This window comes from Canis lupus, chromosome 23 (genome assembly GCF_003254725.2).
Source record: "Canis lupus dingo isolate Sandy chromosome 23, ASM325472v2, whole genome shotgun sequence".
Lineage (NCBI taxonomy): Eukaryota > Metazoa > Chordata > Mammalia > Carnivora > Canidae > Canis > Canis lupus.
Genome location: NC_064265.1, coordinates 11,885,061 through 11,902,401, shown reverse-complemented (window position 1 = coordinate 11,902,401; position 17,341 = coordinate 11,885,061). Strand labels below are relative to the sequence as shown.

General features: G+C 57.6%; 2 protein-coding genes across 9 annotated transcripts in view; one reads left to right on the top strand and one right to left on the bottom strand.

Annotated features, from left to right (window-relative positions):
- HHATL (hedgehog acyltransferase like) overlaps positions 1-8,479 on the top strand; it is a 66,318-nt gene extending 57,839 nt beyond the window's left edge. For 5 of the 8 annotated variants that reach the window (XM_049099844.1, XM_049099843.1, XM_025461161.3 and 2 more), the window contains 11 exons: positions 1,419-1,537; positions 1,907-1,974; positions 2,526-2,639; positions 2,755-2,949; positions 3,286-3,495; positions 3,840-4,011; positions 4,487-4,631; positions 4,754-4,789; positions 7,311-7,512; positions 7,896-8,037; positions 8,238-8,479. In XM_049099844.1, coding sequence (XP_048955801.1) covers positions 1,419-1,537; positions 1,907-1,974; positions 2,526-2,639; positions 2,755-2,949; positions 3,286-3,495; positions 3,840-4,011; positions 4,487-4,631; positions 4,754-4,789; positions 7,311-7,512; positions 7,896-8,037; positions 8,238-8,362 — 1,528 coding nt within the window. In that variant the 3' untranslated portion in view covers positions 8,363-8,479. Of the gene's footprint in view, positions 1-99; positions 314-360; positions 851-1,418; positions 1,538-1,906; positions 1,975-2,525; positions 2,640-2,754; positions 2,950-3,285; positions 3,496-3,839; positions 4,012-4,486; positions 4,632-4,753; positions 4,790-7,310; positions 7,513-7,895; positions 8,038-8,237 lie in introns of those variants that run through there. The other 3 variants (XM_049099846.1, XM_025461157.3, XM_049099845.1) reach the window with 3 other exon arrangements.
- A 221-nt stretch (positions 8,480-8,700) lies between these two features.
- On the bottom strand, positions 8,701-16,587 carry KLHL40 (kelch like family member 40). Its single transcript, XM_025461154.3, has 7 exons — positions 16,518-16,587; positions 14,158-15,406; positions 12,879-13,039; positions 12,347-12,454; positions 12,002-12,187; positions 10,097-10,243; positions 8,701-9,254 (listed from the first exon to the last, which is right to left on the bottom strand). The coding sequence occupies exons 2-7, from the start codon at positions 15,322-15,324 to the stop codon at positions 9,143-9,145; spliced, it is 1,881 nt and encodes a 626-aa protein (XP_025316939.1). The 5' UTR covers positions 15,325-15,406; positions 16,518-16,587; the 3' UTR covers positions 8,701-9,142.
- Positions 16,588-17,341: the final 754 nt, after the last annotated feature.

Here is a 17,341-nt window from a genome sequence, read left to right as displayed (position 1 = left end):
GCTCTTCACCGTGCTCCGGTTTCAAGCTCCTGCTCCATTAACCCGATCCTCCGGGCCTCCCTCCCCCACCTGGCGGGTGAGGAGGTGCCTCGGCCCTCAGGCAGACAGTACAGAGTCCGGGAAGCCCCCTGGTATGGGCAGGGGCAGCAATGGTCTTCTCTTATCTAAGATTCCCCTAGGAACACACAATCCCATCCCAGGCTCACTGTGTGACCTTGACGGGTCCCTGCCTCTCTCTGGTCCATGGCCCCTCTGTCTCGGTGGTGGGGAGAATGCTGACTGTGGGGGCCCAGGAGAGCTGGTTGCAGTGCTGGTAAGGGAAATTTTGGGGAGGATCACGGGTGGGAGACAGGGTCATGCCAGCCTCCTCTTGGCCCAGCCTGGCCTAGCCCAAGAAGGTGCCTAGACACGTTCCTCCTCTTAATTTGGCCCTGGGTCTGTTAACTGCTGGGTCTTTTAACTGTGCACCCTTGGGAAAGCCTAAGGCCAGGCTGGAGCATAGGAGGGGCACAGGAGGAGATGGCCCAGCAGGACTGCTGGGGATGAACTAGGCCCTGGAAGAAGGGAGTGGCTAGGCTCACCCTGAGCCCGATACCGGTCAGCACCTTGGACAGTAGCCAGCACCCTCCCCAGTGCCCAACCGGCCCTGCTTGGCCCCACACCCACAACCCCCAGGGCACCTCTTCAAATAGCACAGCCTCCAGCTGGCATCCAGGGCCCGAATACCCAAGCATTGAGAGAGTGGGCTGGTGTGGCCACGGACACAGGCAGGGACCAGGGAAGTGGCAGGCCGGGGCTCAGGAACCCGTTGGGGCAATGGGAATCAGTGAGAGGCTGGAAGCTGAATGAGGTAAGGAAGCCTAATGCTGGGGATCGGACCTGGGAGGCCAGGAGACCTCAGGGAAGTAAAGGCAGCTCTAGAGGGGTGTGGGAATCAGAGAAGGGGGCACTAGCGGGAGGGGCGGCATTGTCAGGAGCTGACAGAGGTTCACTGAGGGGGTTGGGGACCCTGAGGAACAGAAACATGACTGAGGTGATACAGATGGGGTACCTCTGTGTTAAGGTTATCTGAGGCCTTGGCAGGAGCAATTTGAGCAAAGAGGGGGGCCGGTCCACCTGGAAGGTATGAAGGAGTAAATGAAGGTGAGGCAGGCAAGCTGAGAGTCAAGATTATGCTTTCAAAAGCCTCCAAAGGGAAGGGTGGGAGCTAGAGCAGCAGCTAGGAAGAGGAGCCCCATGTTATGGCATCTGGGAGGAGTAGGGGGGAGTGGGGGCAGGAAGGGAAAGGGTAGGATAATAACATGAGATCCCTGAAGGGGAAGAGGGGCAATCTCTCTTCCGAATGGGATCCCCATCACCTCTGTGGGGCTAGGCGGGGCTGGGGGTGGCAATACCCTCACCCAATCTGTCTCCCCCAGTGCCATCGAGGCTATGGGCATCAGGACCACGTTGCCCACAGCGGAGCTGGGCTTGTACTCCCTGGTGCTGAGTGGGGCTCTGGCCTATGCTGGCCGAGGCCTCCTTGAAGCTTCACAAGGTAACAGCCGGACTCTGGAGCACAGGGTGGGTGAGACCCTTCTTTCCCTGTGGCCTCAGGCTTCCACCCAGCAAGGCCATAAACTTAAAGACTCCAGACCCAGAATATTCCAGGGGTCTGAACTGAGCTAGGTGTAGTCACAAGGAAAGACACTGACAGAGACCGGCCCCAGAGAGAGACTGAGACACTCAGGGAGACAGTCAGAGACCTGGCCCAAGAGACACAGTGAGACCCACAGAGAAGAGGCACAGAGAGACCTAGACCCATTCCCTCCCCAGTAAGGTGGGGGTCAAGCCTTGCTGTAGGGGCAGGCAAAGGTGTGGGTGTGAAGTCCCCCCAGCGCCCACTGAGGCCACACTCTGTTCTCAGATGGGGCCCACAGGAAGGCCTTCCGGGAGTCCGTGCGACCTGGCTGGGAGTACATTGGCCGGAAGATGGTAGGTCCCCCATGCCCCAGTGTCCCTGACTGAGGTCCCCAATCCCCGGCATGTCTCTCTCATCCCAGACCCTTCCCAACTATCCCCCCATTCTAGATGTTCCCATGTAACAGAGGGCTCACAGTGAGAAAGGTCCCTGGCTTGAGCTCCAGAGCCTTCAGTTTCTCTCACTGATTCAACCTGTGTCCTCCTGGGGCCACATCAAACCCGCCCCCAGACACTGCTCATTTAGGAAAAGTTAAACTGAGACATGCTTCAGCAGGGGCTTCCAGCACCATCTTTCCCAGGAACAATGCCATAATGCTGGAATGTCAGGCAATATGCTGAAGAGGGGGAGCTCTGAGGGGTAGGGCAGCTCACACGGGCCCCTCGCTTCTTTCTACCTACCTGGCTGGTACTTCCCTCAGAGGGGAAGGCAAGGGCCTGCCAGCCATGGCTGTCCTCTAATGCACAAGAAAATGGGGGCTGGGGAGGCACTAGGACTCTGATCAGCCCAAGTGCCAGCCCATCCTGCCCCCTGCCCCTGCTTAACCTGCCCGGGCCCGCTCCAGGACGTGGCTGACTTCGAGTGGGTGATGTGGTTCACCTCCTTCCGCAATGTCATCGTCTTCGCCCTCTCTGGACATGTGCTGTTTGCTAAGCTCTGCACGATGGTTGCCCCCCAGGTGAGCTGGACCTGGGCCACCCCAGCCCCCCTGCCAGCTTCCCCTAAGCTACAAGGGTTGGGGTCCCACCTCCATTTGTATGGTTAGATAAGCCATTCCTTCTCTCTGTTCACAGCTCCGCTCCTGGATGTATGCTGTGTATGGGGCCCTGGCTGTGCTGGGCACGATGGGCCCTTGGTACCTGCTGCTGCTGTTTGGTCACTGTGTCAGCCTCTATGTGGCCTCACTCTTGGGCCAGCCCTGGCTCTGCCTTGGCCTGGGTCTAGTCAGCCTTGCCTCCTTCAAGCTGGATCCCCTAATCTCCTGGCAGGTGTGCACTGGGGAGGGGCAAAGGTGGAGGGTACAGAAATAGGACCCCAAACTTCTCACCCCATCCAAAGCCCTTGCTTCCAGAATCTCCCCTAAGAATTTCCTTCACTCTCCCACCTGTCTCTAAGCCTTTGAATGTGGCACATACCCCCCTCCACCACAGCAGGGATGTGTCTAGCTCATTCCCTGCTCTATCCAAGCACTTAATGCGAATTAGCACTCAGTGGCCAGTGTGGATTGGCTCTGCAAGAGAGGAAGGGGCAGGACAAGGCTGGGCCCCTGTGGGAAGCTGAGTGGGGACACTTGGTGAGCTGGCGGCCTGTTCTCTCCCATCCAGAGCGGGTTTGTAACAGGCACTTTTGATCTTCAAGAGGTGCTGTTTCATGGGGGCAGCGGTTTCACAGTGCTGCGTTGTACCAGCTTTGCGCTGGAGAGCTGTGCCCACCCTGACCGCCGCTACTCCCTAGCTGACCTGCTCAAGTACAACTTCTACCTGCCTTTCTTCTTCTTCGGGCCCATCATGACCTTTGATCGCTTCCATGCCCAGGTGAGGGGACACCCTGTGAGCTTCCAGCACAGGCCTGGGACTTCCTCTTCAGACAGGGGCTCCCATCTTAGCCAGGACTCCCAGGGCAGGCTGTGTCCTCACCCCAGGCATTACTCCCAGATGAAGCCATAATACCTTACTTCCTCAGACCCCAGTATGGGTCACATTCCCTGCTCAGACGGGGATCAAAGGGTGGAAAGGTGACTCCACTCTCAAGCAGGGCTGCCAGGATAAAGCCCCATTTCCCCTCACCCTCAGATCCCCAGGCAGTTGGTGATTCCCCATTCAGACAGGATTCCCCCAGCAGGGCTTGCCTCCCCACTCAGACACTTTGCATCTCCCAGATGAGCCAGGTGGAGCCGGTGAGGCAAGAGGGTGAGCTGTGGCGCATCCGGGCCCAGGCCGGCCTCAGCGTGGTGACCATCATAGCCGTGGACATCTTCTTCCACTTCTTCTATATCCTCACCATCCCCAGTGACCTCAAGTTTGCCAACCGCCTCCCGGACAGCGCCCTCGGTGGGTGCGCATCCGGGACAGAACAGGGACCGGGAAAGACAGAAAGACAGACCCTCTGCACCCCCTGGCATCACTCCTGGGGAAGCTGACACCCAGAGAAGGCACAGCACCTATCCAAGGGTGGGGGAGCTGGGATTTATTCTTTGAAATGTCTAGGACTTGGAGTTAGCTTTGTTCTGAGAAGCCAGAGAGGTAGGGGCAGAGCCCACCTCACAAGGGTCTTGGGACAGTTTCTACCACCTGGATGGGGTCTCCCTGGGTTGGGCCGGGCCCAGCTCCTCCCCTAGGACGTGTGGGGGGGTGAGGTCTCCATGGGGGCGGACCAGGGGCCAGGATCTCTCCCCAGAACTGCCAACCTGCCCAGAGAGGCCATAGGGGAGGGCCGGGCTCTGTGCCTCCCCACCATGATTTGGGGGATCTGGGGAGCGGAGACCAGCACGATGCCCTCCAGGCAGTGATGACACCCTGCCCCCAGCTGGCCTAGCCTACTCAAATCTGGTGTATGACTGGGTGAAGGCGGCTGTCCTCTTTGGTGTGGTCAACACTGTGGCACGCCTCGACCACTTGGATCCACCCCAGCCTCCCAAGTGCATCACAGCACTCTACGTCTTCGCGGAAACGTGAGTGCAAGGAGGTCTGGGGGGCACGCCCCTACAGTCCCCACCTTCCACTAGCCTTTTTCCCCTATTCCCCTGGAACTGTCTTCCTGGCTGATTCACACACATCCGCTCTCCTTCCTCAGGCACTTTGACCGTGGCATCAACGACTGGCTTTGCAAGTGAGTTGGGGTGGGGTGGAGTGGGGTAGTGGTCACAGTCATCCTGCCAGGTATCTGAGCCCGGCAGTGAAGAGATGGTCCACTCTTTAAAAGATAAGACCTGGGCCAGAGGAAGGAAGAAGGAGGTCGTCACAGAGGTCTAGGTGAAAGACAGAGGTTTGGATATGGGTGGGGCACTGGATATGAGAGAAATGGTTGGAGTGGGAGAGGTCCTTGTGGTGGTTGGGTGTGAAGGTCTGGGGTTCAGAGAAGTCTGGAGGATGGATGCAGCTCTGAGCATTGAGTGTGGGAGGGTGGTCTTTAGTCCTTAGGAGTGCATAAGTTCCAAGGAGAGAAAGTCAAGAAGAGGAGAGGTATAGCTGAGATTGGAGCTAAAAGGACTGGGGCAGCTGGGTCACAGGCTGCTGTCAGAAGCTAGCTACTGAGTGGGATGACAGAGGAGTTGCTAAAGGGAGAAGTGAGGTGTCTTAAGACAGCAAATAATGGGCCACGGTTGGTTGTTAAGAGGAACTATAAGTTGGGGAGGCAGGATAGAGGGGTGATTGATAGGGTGAGGTCCCCAAGGAGGGAGGAGGCAATGGAACCAGTGCTAAGCAGAGGCTCAGCCTCAGGACAGGGAGGAGAAAGAGAAGCTAGCATGGATACAGGGTGTCAGGTTAGTGGAGAGAAGTAAAGGATCCACCTGAAGGCTTCAGTTTTCTCCATGAAGTAGGAGACAAGGTCACCGGCTGACAGATGCAGGGTTGTGCATCACTGTGCCACCTTTCCTCTTGGCTAGCTCACCCACCACACGCACTCACAGCTGGGGAAGTGATAAGGGTGGAGTACCCACTGCAGAGCATGGCAGAAGAAGCTGACTAGAGAAACCTTGGCATTGAGAGCCCAGGTGGGGGTGGAGGCAGTGGACATATGGACTTCGATATGTGAAGTTGTGAGATTTTAGCTTCTTGAGTGCAAGTAAGAACGCAGGTGATCAGGCTCTCCCAGACAGGCAAGAAGGAAGAAGTGAAGGATAAGGGGCTTTAGGTTATTTACAATGATGACTTATTGAATTGAAGCCAGTTAAAGAGGGCAGTAAAGATAGAGTCTCAAGGTGAGGAAGAGGGGGAGGAATCAATGAGATTGAAGAACTTGATTTGGGGGAGGCCACATCTGGAGGGGATGGGGGGAGAATGGTAACTTGGAAGCAATGAAAATTCAAGTGGTGCCAAAGTTGGGAGTATGGCCATGGGAGCAGGTGGCTGAGATGGTGTGGAGAAGAAACCATTGGAAATGAAGAGGTCTAGGCATGGAGAGGCCTTACTCAGTGGGTCTTCTACTGAATGTATGTAACAAGTACTTATTGAGTACCTACTATGTGCCAGGCACTGTTCTGAGCACTGGGGATTTACAACAGTGAATATGACAAAGGCCTTAAATTGGAGTTTACAGTCTATTGGGGATAAACAGACCATAAACAGGTAAACAAACACATAAATAAGATCATTTTAGAGAGTGGTGTTATGAAAAAAATGAAACTAGTGTAATGGAATAGAGGTCGGCCACAGGACAGAAGCTTCTACAGTTGTGGTCTCTGCAGGCCTCTGTGCAATGATATTCAAACTGAGACTTGAGTGATAAGGAAATCTAGGGAAGAGAATTTCAAGAAGGAACAAGTGCATAGGCTTGAGGCAGGAGCCAGCTGTGTTTGTTGGAGGGACGGGAAGGCAAGTAAGGCGACAACATGAGAGGGAAATGGTGGGTGATGAAGTCAGGGAGGGTGGCAGAAACCAGACATCGTGGGATCTCCTAGCCTTAGTAGGTAGGTAGTTTAGTCTAACTGCAATAGGGAGCCATTGGGGGAGGGTTTGATTGGGGAAGTCATGTGATCTGACTTATACCCTTTGAGATGCCTCTTGTTGCTGTGTGGAGAACAGATGGTAGGGGTTCAAAGGCAGAAGCACGGAAATGACTTAAGAGACTTTTGCAGTAATCTATGGCAGGGGATGACCTGCTGGACAAGGGTGGTGGCAGTGGGGGTGGCAAGCAGCAGTCAGGACTGTGTGGAGCCCATAGAACTTGCTGGCTTGGATGTGGAGAGAAGAACTGACGGTCCAAGATGGCGCCAAGGCTTCCAGATGCAACTGAATGGCTGGAAGTGTCATTATCTGAGATGAGGATGCAGCGGGTTTGGACAGGGATGGGGGAATCAGTCATCCAAGTGAGAGGTCTAGTGACGGATGTATGAGGCAAGAGAGCAGGCTAAAGACACAGATTTGGGCTCATCAGCATAGAGACAGGGTTCAGAGTCTTGGGTCTGGATGAGATCACTTCGGGAATGAATGAAGAGATATGAAGTTCAAAGCTGAGCCTTCCACATTCTGAAGTTGGGAGAGGAGGAGCAGCCACCTGGGGTCAGGCATGCTGGATGTGCCCAGGATGATACTGTTGAATGCGGCTGCCCCTGCTGTGTACCCTTTGGCCCTCTCCTACCTGCCTTCCCCCACATTCCCTCTGGTCCTTTCTCCTGCCTTTCTTGCAGGTATGTGTATGATCACATTGGTGGGGAGCACTCCGAGGTGATCCCAGAGCTGGGGGCCACTGTGGCCACATTTGCCATCACTACTCTGTGGCTTGGACCTTGTGATATTGTTTACCTGTGGTCATTCCTTAACTGCTTTGGCCTCAACTTTGAGCTCTGGGTGCAGAAGCTGGCAGAGTGGGGGCCCCTAGCACAAATTGAGGTGAGTGGCAGGAGGTCTGGGGCAGGAGTTGGCTGGATCACTGCAGAGGGTGGCACTACTGCTCTCACATTTGGCCCCCAGTCCAGAACTTTCTCAACACAACGTCCCTGTTGTCAGGGCAATGGCTCCCCCTGCAGGTATCTAGCACCCCCTTCTGTGGGGTGTGGGCACCTGGGCCAGGCTGTGTTGGTCAGGCCCTCCCATCTCTCTGGTACTCAGTATTCCCATCTTTAACAATGAGGGAGGGCTGACCTGGGGACTTTCAGAGACCCAAGCACATGCCCAGGACCCAGGGTAGCCATGTGGGCAGGGCCTCTGACCAAGCATGTCCTCTTTCCCCTGGCCCTCTCGTCCCACTGCCAATGCTTCCCTGGACTGGGCAGGCCTCTTTGTCGGAGCAGATGTCTCGCAGGGTCCGGGCCCTGTTCGGAGCCATGAACTTCTGGGCCATCATCATGTACAACCTTGTAAGCCTGAACAGCCTTGAATTCACAGAGCTGGTTGCCAGGCGACTGCTACTCACAGGTGAGGCCCAGGGGGGTTGTGGACACAGGAAATGCCAGGCATCAACCTTGAGGTCTGTGACCTTCTGAAAGGCCCCCACCCCACCCCAACACCCCAGGGGCTCAGTGGGGGTGGGCAATCAGGTGGGGAGAGCCATTAGAAGAAGAGTCACTGAGGATGGGGTCCTGCTCCCGGGCATCGATGACCTCTTCCCCACACAGGGTTCCCCCAGACCACTCTGGCTGTCCTATTTGTCACCTACTGTGGTGTCCAGCTGGTGAAGGAGCGAGAGAGAACCATGGCACTAGAGGAGGACCAGAAGCAGGACAAAGAGAAGCTGGAGTAGGTGGGAGGAGGAAGGAGGGACGAAGGATGGCTCTGCGCAGCTATTCCCAAGCCCAGGCCCAGGCCAGGCCAGGCCAGACGGGACCTGACCCATAGAATAAAAGACCTTTCTACCATAGTCTGGCTGTTCCCTATCCCTTCCACTAGCAATCTCCTGGCTCTCTGTCCATGATGAATGAAGAGGTGGAGGTTCTGGGTTACAGGGAGGGGGGTCAGGCTTCCAGGATGTGGAGGAGATACCCACATGGGGTGCGGAGCCCACCGACCTGGGCAACCCAGCAACTGACATTGACACCCGGAATCTCCAACCACCTGGCCACTGACTCTCGGAGTACCTGATTTCAGACCCTGAGCTACTTGCTCAGAAGGCACTTTATTCCTCTTAAGGAAGGTGACTCATCCAGGCTGCGGGGTGCGCTTGAGAGGGACACTCCCCATCTGACAGGCAAGGAGACAGAGTCCTGTGGGTAAATTCACCTCCACACAGGCTGGCTGGGACTGGCCTAGAACGCAGCTTGGGAACACATCCCTGTGGTTCTGGCTCATGGAACAAGGAGACCAGGGACATGGAGATACCAGAGAGCCCCAAAGCTCCTGGTCCCTGCTGGAAAGGCCAGGACTGGGCAGCGATTCCCCTCCCCTGCTGAAGCAGCGCCCTGGTGGCACAACAGGATCCAGGTGGGCTCTAGCCTCTCCCGGCCTCCTCTCTGGAGCCCCTAGAAGCCTGGGCTTGTGTGGCCACAGGATGGGAGGGCTGCTCGGTTCAGACCCCCTGCGCTGGTCACATCTTGGTCAGGCGCAGCACGTTGAGTCGCACAGGGAGGAAGGTGGCACCGGCTGCATAGGCAATCTCCCGCAGGACACCCTCCCACTTCTTCTCGTCCTCGTTATATCTGGGGGTGGGAGGGAGTGGGGACAGAGCCACAGAGCCCGGTCAGCCTAGTAGTGCAGAGTGTGCCACAGTGGGGAGGGGCAGCTGAGTCTACTAGGCCTACCTCTGGAGTGTCCCCACAGCCCCAGGCCCCTCTCCAGAAAGGTCAGGTCCTGGAGAACTCTCATGCCTTGGGAAAGGGGGCCCCTCAAAGGCCCACCTCCAAAGAACAGCCACCTCCCTTTCCAGGAAGGGTCACCTCTCAGGGAATGCCACACCTTCAGGAAGGCCTACAATCCCCACAGCCCCTTCTCTGGAGAGTTCTGTATGCAGCACTCCAGAAGACCCCCAAGACCCACCCGCCCCCAGGCCTGCAGCAGTGGGAATAACTGAAGGTGTGGCAGGAGCCCCAGACACTGACACCTTTTCCACACCCAGGAAGGGTCAGCGTGGAAAGCCATGGCTCTGAGAAGTTGGAGTCCAGCTTCTTCTCAATCCTGGCCCCAGCTCTCCACTCCAGCATGAGCACCCAAGGGCGGAGCGGGGAGGAAAGATCTGGCTGCCTCTTCAGGGGACCCTCTACTCCCTGGGGCCTGTTTCTGTGGGTCTGTGCCCTAGGCTTGGGGCAGCTCCTGACTGCAGCATACTTGACGCTCCACAGTGAGACATGGTGCCCTGTGAGCAAACCAGGACTGTGCCAGCCAAACCGGAAAGAACCGGGCTGAGCAAGGCATGTCTGCCATCCCTTCCCCACGGGACCCCCTGGAAGAGGGATCACCCCACCCCCAGATGAGCTTGCCAGGCACCACTGAGGGGCATCAGCCTTGCTAGGCTTTTCCCTCACCGCCCTGGGCTCTGGCTCACCTCCAGATGTCGTTTAGCTCTGTGGGGACCAACTCTCCAGACTCAGTCTCCAGCGTGGCAAAGCCACCAATGGCATAGAGGGTGCCCGCGAGGCTGACCAGGCTGAGTGAGCTGCGTTCTTGCGGGAAGGCCTCAAAGGATGCCCACCTGGTGGGGAGGAGGGGGTGTGAAGAGGTACATCACCCAGGGGCCTCAGCTCAGTAGCCCCAGTGCCCACAGCTTCAACTACACCCCTTAGAAACCCAAATCCCAGGCACCCATGCTCCCTGCACGACCTCCAGTGTCCTGCCCCTCCCAGCACGGCCCTCTGGTGTACCCTGTTCTCCTACCTCTCCCATCTCCCTTCCTGGTCCGCTGGTCATTGCATTCAGCCCGGTACAATCCACCATGGATCTCCCCACTGACTCTCCTTTGCTCCTGAACTAATTCTTCCTTGTTCGCTACCTCTGCTGCCCTGAGCTGTCCTCCCTGGTACCCCTGCCCCATCCTTCTTCCCCTCTTCACTGCCCAATTTCCATCCCTACCCTCCAAAACAGCTCTCCAGTCCACAGTCACCACAGAGCATAAAATCCAGGCACAGGACACACCTCTGCTGATGTGACATTCTCATCTCCCACCTGCCTGGTCTCTCATGTCCTCAGACTCCTTCCTGGATAATGCATCAGCCCCCACGATCCCTCAGGGCTCAGGCCTCAGCTTCTCCCTCTTTCTCCTGAGGGAGCCTGTCCCCTCCATTTACTGTTGGCCCCAGATCTCCCCAGTTCAGCATTCTCTCTGCCCTAATGGGCTCCTCTTGGACACTCCCAGGTCCTTCAAATCCACATGTCCTAACTGGACCCTCATATTTCCCATCTAACCCCAATGGTTCCTCAGAAGCATCCACTTCTCCCTCTTATCCCCAACATTCAATCAATCTCTAAATTCTGGGGTTTTTTTTTTTTCTATCTCCTAAACTTTTGCTACTCAAAGTGTGGCCCATGGACCAGCAGCACCAGCATCACCTAAGGGAAGGGTTGTTAGAAATACACACTCAGGCCCGTCCCCAGGCCTGAGAATGAGAAAATGCATTTTAACATGATCCTAAGAGGATTTGTGTACACATCACAGTGTGAGCAGCACTAGCCTGTGTCTTTCTCCGGTGCATCCCCTCTGCCCCATCTCTGCTGTGCCCCCATCTCCAGGCCACCACTACCTCCTGCTGCTTTACAGCTGCACCCCTGCCTCCTGGGAAACCTCTAATCTGTTCTCTACATCCGCTGTTGCCTAATAAAACACAGATGTGAGCCTAAAACCCGTCACAGGCATTTCACTGCCCTCAGGGTTAAGTCCCTCTGCCCTGCTTGCCACTTCTCCAGCCCCAAACCTCCCTTCGCCCACCATACCCTATCTGACCTGAGCTATGACCTTTCCTCCAAAGGGCCTGCCTCATTTTCTCCTAACTGCCTTGGCACCAACTTTCCTTTGCCTGGGGCATCCTTCTCCCGCCATCCTTTTTGCTGGCTAAGTCCAAATAGATTGCCAGCTCAGTTTTCTCCCAGGGCAAGAGCAACTTCTGTTTTGGTCACTACTGTATCCCTAGCACCAGGCCACTGCCCGGGGTATGAGTCTGAATGAGGAAGCTGGCACCTCCCACCCCACCCCTGGAGCTCTCTCCTGCAGACCAGGCTGGCCCCTAACCCTTGCCCCAAATTGTGGGGGAAGCCAGCCTCGTTGCTGCTTAGGAGAGAGAGGCTATTTCTGTGCTGATGTCCAAGCTCAGCAGCAGACCCCCAGGAGCAGTGACTATGGTCCTGCCAGGGCACTCATGGAGAGAGGCAACAGGTCCAAAGCAGTCACAGTGCGCCGGTCACAATGGGGCCCTCGCAGTCCCTGGCTCCCAGTGGGAGGGGCGGCCAACAGCCGTACTTGTTGTCTGCGATGCTGTACACTTCAGCTGAGCTGGTCAGCCCCGTATCTGTGACCCCGGCCGCTACAAAAATGCGGCCATCATGGATGGTGGCCCCGAAGAGGGAGCGGGCAGTCTGCATGGGTGCCAGCTCCTTCCACTCGAACTTCTTAGGATCATAGACACACATCTTCTTCAGGCACTTCCTGGGGGGTGGGGGACAGGGAGTGAGAGGGAGCAAGCCCCAGCCCCGCGCCCCTCCCTCTGGTGCCGTCGCCCCGACCCAGTCCCTGGCGGCCCGGGACGCTGTGCTCCCGCTCGAGCCTGCACCCTGCGCCCGCGCTCGCTCCAGGCCCGAGCCTCACCTGTCACTGCCTTTGCCGCCAAGGACGTAGACCAGGTCCATGTGGGAGAGCACCGCGTGGCCGTACACCGCGTAAGGCAGCGGGTCCGATTCGCCCCATTTGAACGACCTGGAGGAGCACGCAGTGGGGCGAGCGCCGGGTTCAGGGTGCGCTGGGTCCCTGTCTCTGCTTTCACCCACCCACCCAACACGTATTTGGGGTGCACCCGATGCATTACCGGCACCTGTCGGGTCCCCGCTCCCACCCCGCTGCCAACCGCCCCGCCCCCTTCCAAGCCCGCCTCCCGGCGCGGCCCTGGGCTCCGGCTCTGTCTGGCCCCCACCGCGCCGCGGTCCGCGCCCTGGTCGCCCCCCGCGGGCTTCGCCACGCCCAGCCCCGCCCCTAAGCCCCGCCCCGGCCCCGCCCCGCCCCTCGGCCCCGCCCCGGCCCCGCCCCGCCCCTAAGCCCCGCCCCTCGACCACGGCCCGGTCCCGCCCAAGCCCCGCCCCCCCGACCACGCCCCGCCCCAGCCCGCCCTCCGCTCCCCGCTCACAGCCGGTCGTAGCACATGACCGAGTCTAGGCTGCGCTCGCCGTCCTTGAGCTCTCGGCCGCCGACCACGTAGATGGAGTTGAGAGCCTCTCCCAGGCCAAAGAGGCAGCGCGGCGAGGGCAGCGGCGGCATCCCCAACCACTCGGAGTCCAGGTGGTCAAACTGCGGGCCGGGGGTCCACTCAGTCACCGGCCCCCATGCCCCGCCTTCCCCAGGTGAGCCCTGCCCGGCCTCCCCGGGTCACAGAGGAGGCCAGGTCTCCAGGCAGGGCCAGCGAAGCCTGGAGGGCATCCCTGGAGACAGTGCCCTGTCCTCCTAACAGGCTGAGAACTACCGAGGCCCTCTGGAGGTGGGCGCCCGGGCACCAGCATTACAGCACCACGATGGGGCACCCCACGCAGAGCCCTGTCCCTTCCCCCACGTACAAATCCGAAACTGAAGCCTTCCCGTCCTGTTTTCCACCCCATCCCACCAAACAGAAAACCTCCAAATACAGCTCTGCCACTCGTCTCCTAAAATCTAGTGTAAGTCTGCGACCCTGTATACCTCCATAGTCTCACAACCATATTTGTGGTTCATCTTTCTGGAAAGTTTTCTGAAGGCTGAGCAATGTGCTGATGAACACTTTATAACCATCTGTAACCTTCAAACAACCTTATCAAGCAAGAAGAATAAATATCCCAGTTACAAAGGGAGGCCCAGAGAAAATAAACAATGCCCGTGATAGGCTTTGGCTGGTAACTGGTGGAGCTGCCCCTCCGCCTCCCTGCCCCCAGTTTAACCCTGGTACCAAGCTGTCCCTCGCCCTTCTCACACCTGGTCAGGCCTCACTGGGCACACCACTCACTGGGCTCATTTCTGTCTGTCTCTAGTTCCCCATTCCTCAGGCAGAAGCACCTAACTTCCCCTTCATGTGTCCTGGCTTCATGCAAAGGTCCTGTCCCAGGCCCCTACACTGACCTTGCTCCCCCTTCTCACTGTGCCTGACCCCAAACCCTGTGCAGAGATAGGGCCTCCAACATATCAGACCATCCTGGGGCTCACATTCCCCTGAAACTGAGACATCAGAGTTATGCAGCTAATTGTCCACTGCCTATAACTGTCTTCCACCTTCAGGCAAGTGGCTGTCAGTCAACCTCCCTGGTCTACATCTCATCCTAGAACCCAATGACACCCCTCAACAAGTAGACACAAGCCTCTGCTGGGCCCCAAAGCTGACCCCCCCCCACCCCGTTCCCGGAACCCAGCACTGTCTGCCCCTCCTAGGGCTGGGCAGGCACCTGTAAGAAGTAAGCACTCATGGGGTCCTCTTTGTTGTCCTCGTTGTAGAAGAGGCCCCCAGCCACAAAGACCTGGTTCTCCTTGGTCACCAGGCTCACGTGGTTCTTAGGGATCTGAGTGGAGAGGGAGGCACAGTAGCACTCGTTGGCTGCTGGGTCATAGGCCACGGCTCCCTCCTCACTGATCATGAAGATGAGGTCCTGCAGGAACATGCCAAAGCGCAGGGTGTCGTTGAGGATGCCGGGAATGATACGTTCCGCCTCGTCCTCGTCCTCGTCCTCCTCTGCCTTGGCTTTGTCCGTGCCCTTGTCAGCGGCCTTGGCCCCGGCCGCCTCCTTCCCCTTGTCCTTCTTCTTCTTGCGCAGCACCGTGAGGCGGCCCTCGTGCGCGTCCTTCACCATCTGCACCTTGCGCAGCAGCTCGGGCTGGGCGCGCACCAGAGGGTGCTTCTCCACGCGGCTCTCCAGGAAGGCGCGCGGCAGCAGGCGGCAGCGCACGCTCTCGAACACGGTGGGCAGCGCGCGCTGGCGCTCCTCCTGCGCCTTGGCGTCGCCGCTGCCGGCCCAGCGCATCACCGCCTCGAACACGGCCTCCTCCTTCTCCACGTTGAGGCCGTCGCTGGAGATGATGGCGATGAGCTCGTCGGCCGAGAGCCCGAGGAAGTCGGCGTCGCGCGACACGAGCGAGAAGCGCGCGCAGATGAAGTCGCGGGCGGCCACGGCCAGGCGCGCGCAGTCGAGCAGGAGGCCGAGGCGGAAGACCGCCAGGCAGTTGGCCAGGCAGAGGCGCTTCTGCAGGAAGGACACGCAGATGGTGAAGATGGACGGGATCTGGAAGCGGTGCGCGGCGGCGAACAGGTCCTGCACGCTCGCCTCGTCCAGCGCGATCTCCGACGTGTACAGGTAGTGCAGGACCTGGGCCACCACGTCCGGGGACACCTCCTCCAGCCGCAGCTCGCCCGCGCGCTCGGGCTCGGCCAGGAAGCGCGCTCGGAAGTAGGGGCTGCAGGCGGCCAGCACCAGGCGGTGGCACGGGAACTCGCGCTCCCCGACCCGCACCACGCAGTCCAGGAACTTGCCGTGGTCCAGCATGTCCTTGAGCCCGTCCTGCAGGAGCGTCTGCTGGTACAGCCGCTGCTCCTCCGCCTGCTCCAAGCCCAGCGTCATGGTGGGTGGCTCGGGGGCCTGCTCTCGCTGGTCCCCTGCTTTCCTTCTGGGTCACGCAGTCTCCGCAGCTGTCTCCGCAGGGCTATATATAGAGGTGGACGAGGCCGTGTAAGGCGAGCTGCCCGGCTTCCTGCACATGACGCTGAGGGGTCAGACAGCTGGGCAGAGGCCCCCTCCCAGAGAGGCCTTGCCTCAGCCCAGGGGCTCATGGGGCAGGGGTGGGGTACCTGGGCCCCTGAGGCCCTCGCTGCCTCATTTCTAAATGGAGCGAGGCAAGGCTTTGATCACATTGCGTGGTCAGGCGGTGCCCCTGAGGGGAAGGGATGAGCAAGCTCTGCCCCTTAGTCCTCATAAGGAGAAGCACTGGTGTCACTCTTCCAGGGTCTCCCTCCCTTCCTGCCTTCTGGGACTTTCTGTCTTCCTCCCTGGAGTATATCTCACCCCAGACTCCCCTGGGTACACTGTGCCTGGGTTTCCTGTTGGATGAGCTTGGAAAGACATCCAGTCATTGGGGACCTTGTTGCCTCACATTTAAAAGTGGGAAGAGCTAGGACGCCTGAGTGGCTCAGCATCTGCCTTTGGCTCAGGGCATGACCCCAGGGTCCTGGGACTGAGTCCCAAATTGGGCTCCCCGCAGGGAGCCTGCTTCTCCCTCTGCCTATGTCTCGGCCTCTCTGTGTGTCTCATGAATCATAGATAAAATCTTAAAAAAAAAAAAAAAACTAACTAAAATGGAAAGAGCTTTACCCCTTTCTACTCCAGGATCAAAGACCGTCCTTAGACCAAGACGGCAAGAGGATGCCTTGGGTAAAGAGGGTCACAGCTTTTCTGAAGGGCCTGCACAGGTCACATGGCTCCGTTGAGCCTCAGTTTCCCTTTCTACACAATGGGAGTTGGATGGGTTCGATTCTAAACGTCTCAGTTACAGTGCTGCTGAGGTTCAGAAGCACTGAGTGGGTCCCTGGGGGTACACTGTCACTGGGTTTTAGCATTGCAAGGTGTCAGACGGGCTAGAAAAGTAATTTCCTGGGATTCAACTATTCTAGGTATTTAAACTCCCAGGGTTTTCACATTCTAGGGGAGTGACATTCTGGATTCTAGTGTTCAAAAAATAACACTCTAAGAGTTTAATGTTCCAGGATAGCTGTCTATGCTCACTGTCCCTGATCCATACTAAGCTTGATTGAGCCTACCTTGGCTTTGGGGCCCTTGCACCTTGTCTTCTGTCTAAGGGGTGTCCAGGGTAGAGGCACAGGATAGCCAGTTCTGATGCCCAGCCTTCTTTGGATTCCTTACCACCCTCTGCCCCCCGCCCCGCCCCCCCGCCACACACACACACACACACACACACACACACACACACCAGCCTCAGCCACCAAGATTAACTTGTTCCCAAAGTGCCAGAAGCTGCAGCTGTGGGTTAAATTTAGCCCCCAGGACACTGGTGTGAACTGTTATGGGGCATTCTCCCATCATTCCTCTGAGTCACTTGTTTATAACCTCAGGCTTGAGGGGCCAGGATGGGCCAGGGCTGAGTCACCTCCCCTTTTGTGATCTCAGAGATGTCACTGCCTGTCCCTCCTGAGCAGTGCATTCAGCCATCATTTGCTCACCCCACCGGCAGGTCTTAGAGAGAGGCACAGCAGCCGGGCAGGTCCTGGAGGTAGTCCTGTCCGTCTTGTGGAAAGGACCAAGTCTCACTCCCGGGGTTCCAGCCCAGCCCCCAACTGTAGGGCATTTCCAACAAGCACCATCAGAGAGTAGCTCAGGCACTGAGAGGCTGAGCAATTTGGCCAATCTCATAGCTGACAAGTGGCAGAGCCAGGATTCAAAGCAGATCTGCTCACCTCCAAAGACTGTGGGAATCTCTCCCTACCATACTGCTTCTCACCAATTAGCAATAAAAAATTAGTGGTAGCTTCATTTTCCAAAGACCAGGACAGAAAGTACATAGTGAACAATTAACTTATGTTTATCAAATGACTCAATGACGTATTTTTAGATTATGATGAATCCC

Coding starts and splice junctions, on each gene's coding strand:
- KLHL40 (XM_025461154.3), bottom strand. CDS start 15,324: ATGACGCTGGGCTTGGAGCAGGCGGAGGAGCAGCGGCTGTACCAGCAG. Junction 12,455..12,878: donor GTCATGTGCTACGACCGGCT/GTGAGCGGGGAG, acceptor GTGCTCCTCCAG/GTCGTTCAAATGGGGCGAAT. Junction 9,255..10,096: donor GAGCTAAACGACATCTGGAG/GTGAGCCAGAGC, acceptor TCCCACCCCCAG/ATATAACGAGGACGAGAAGA.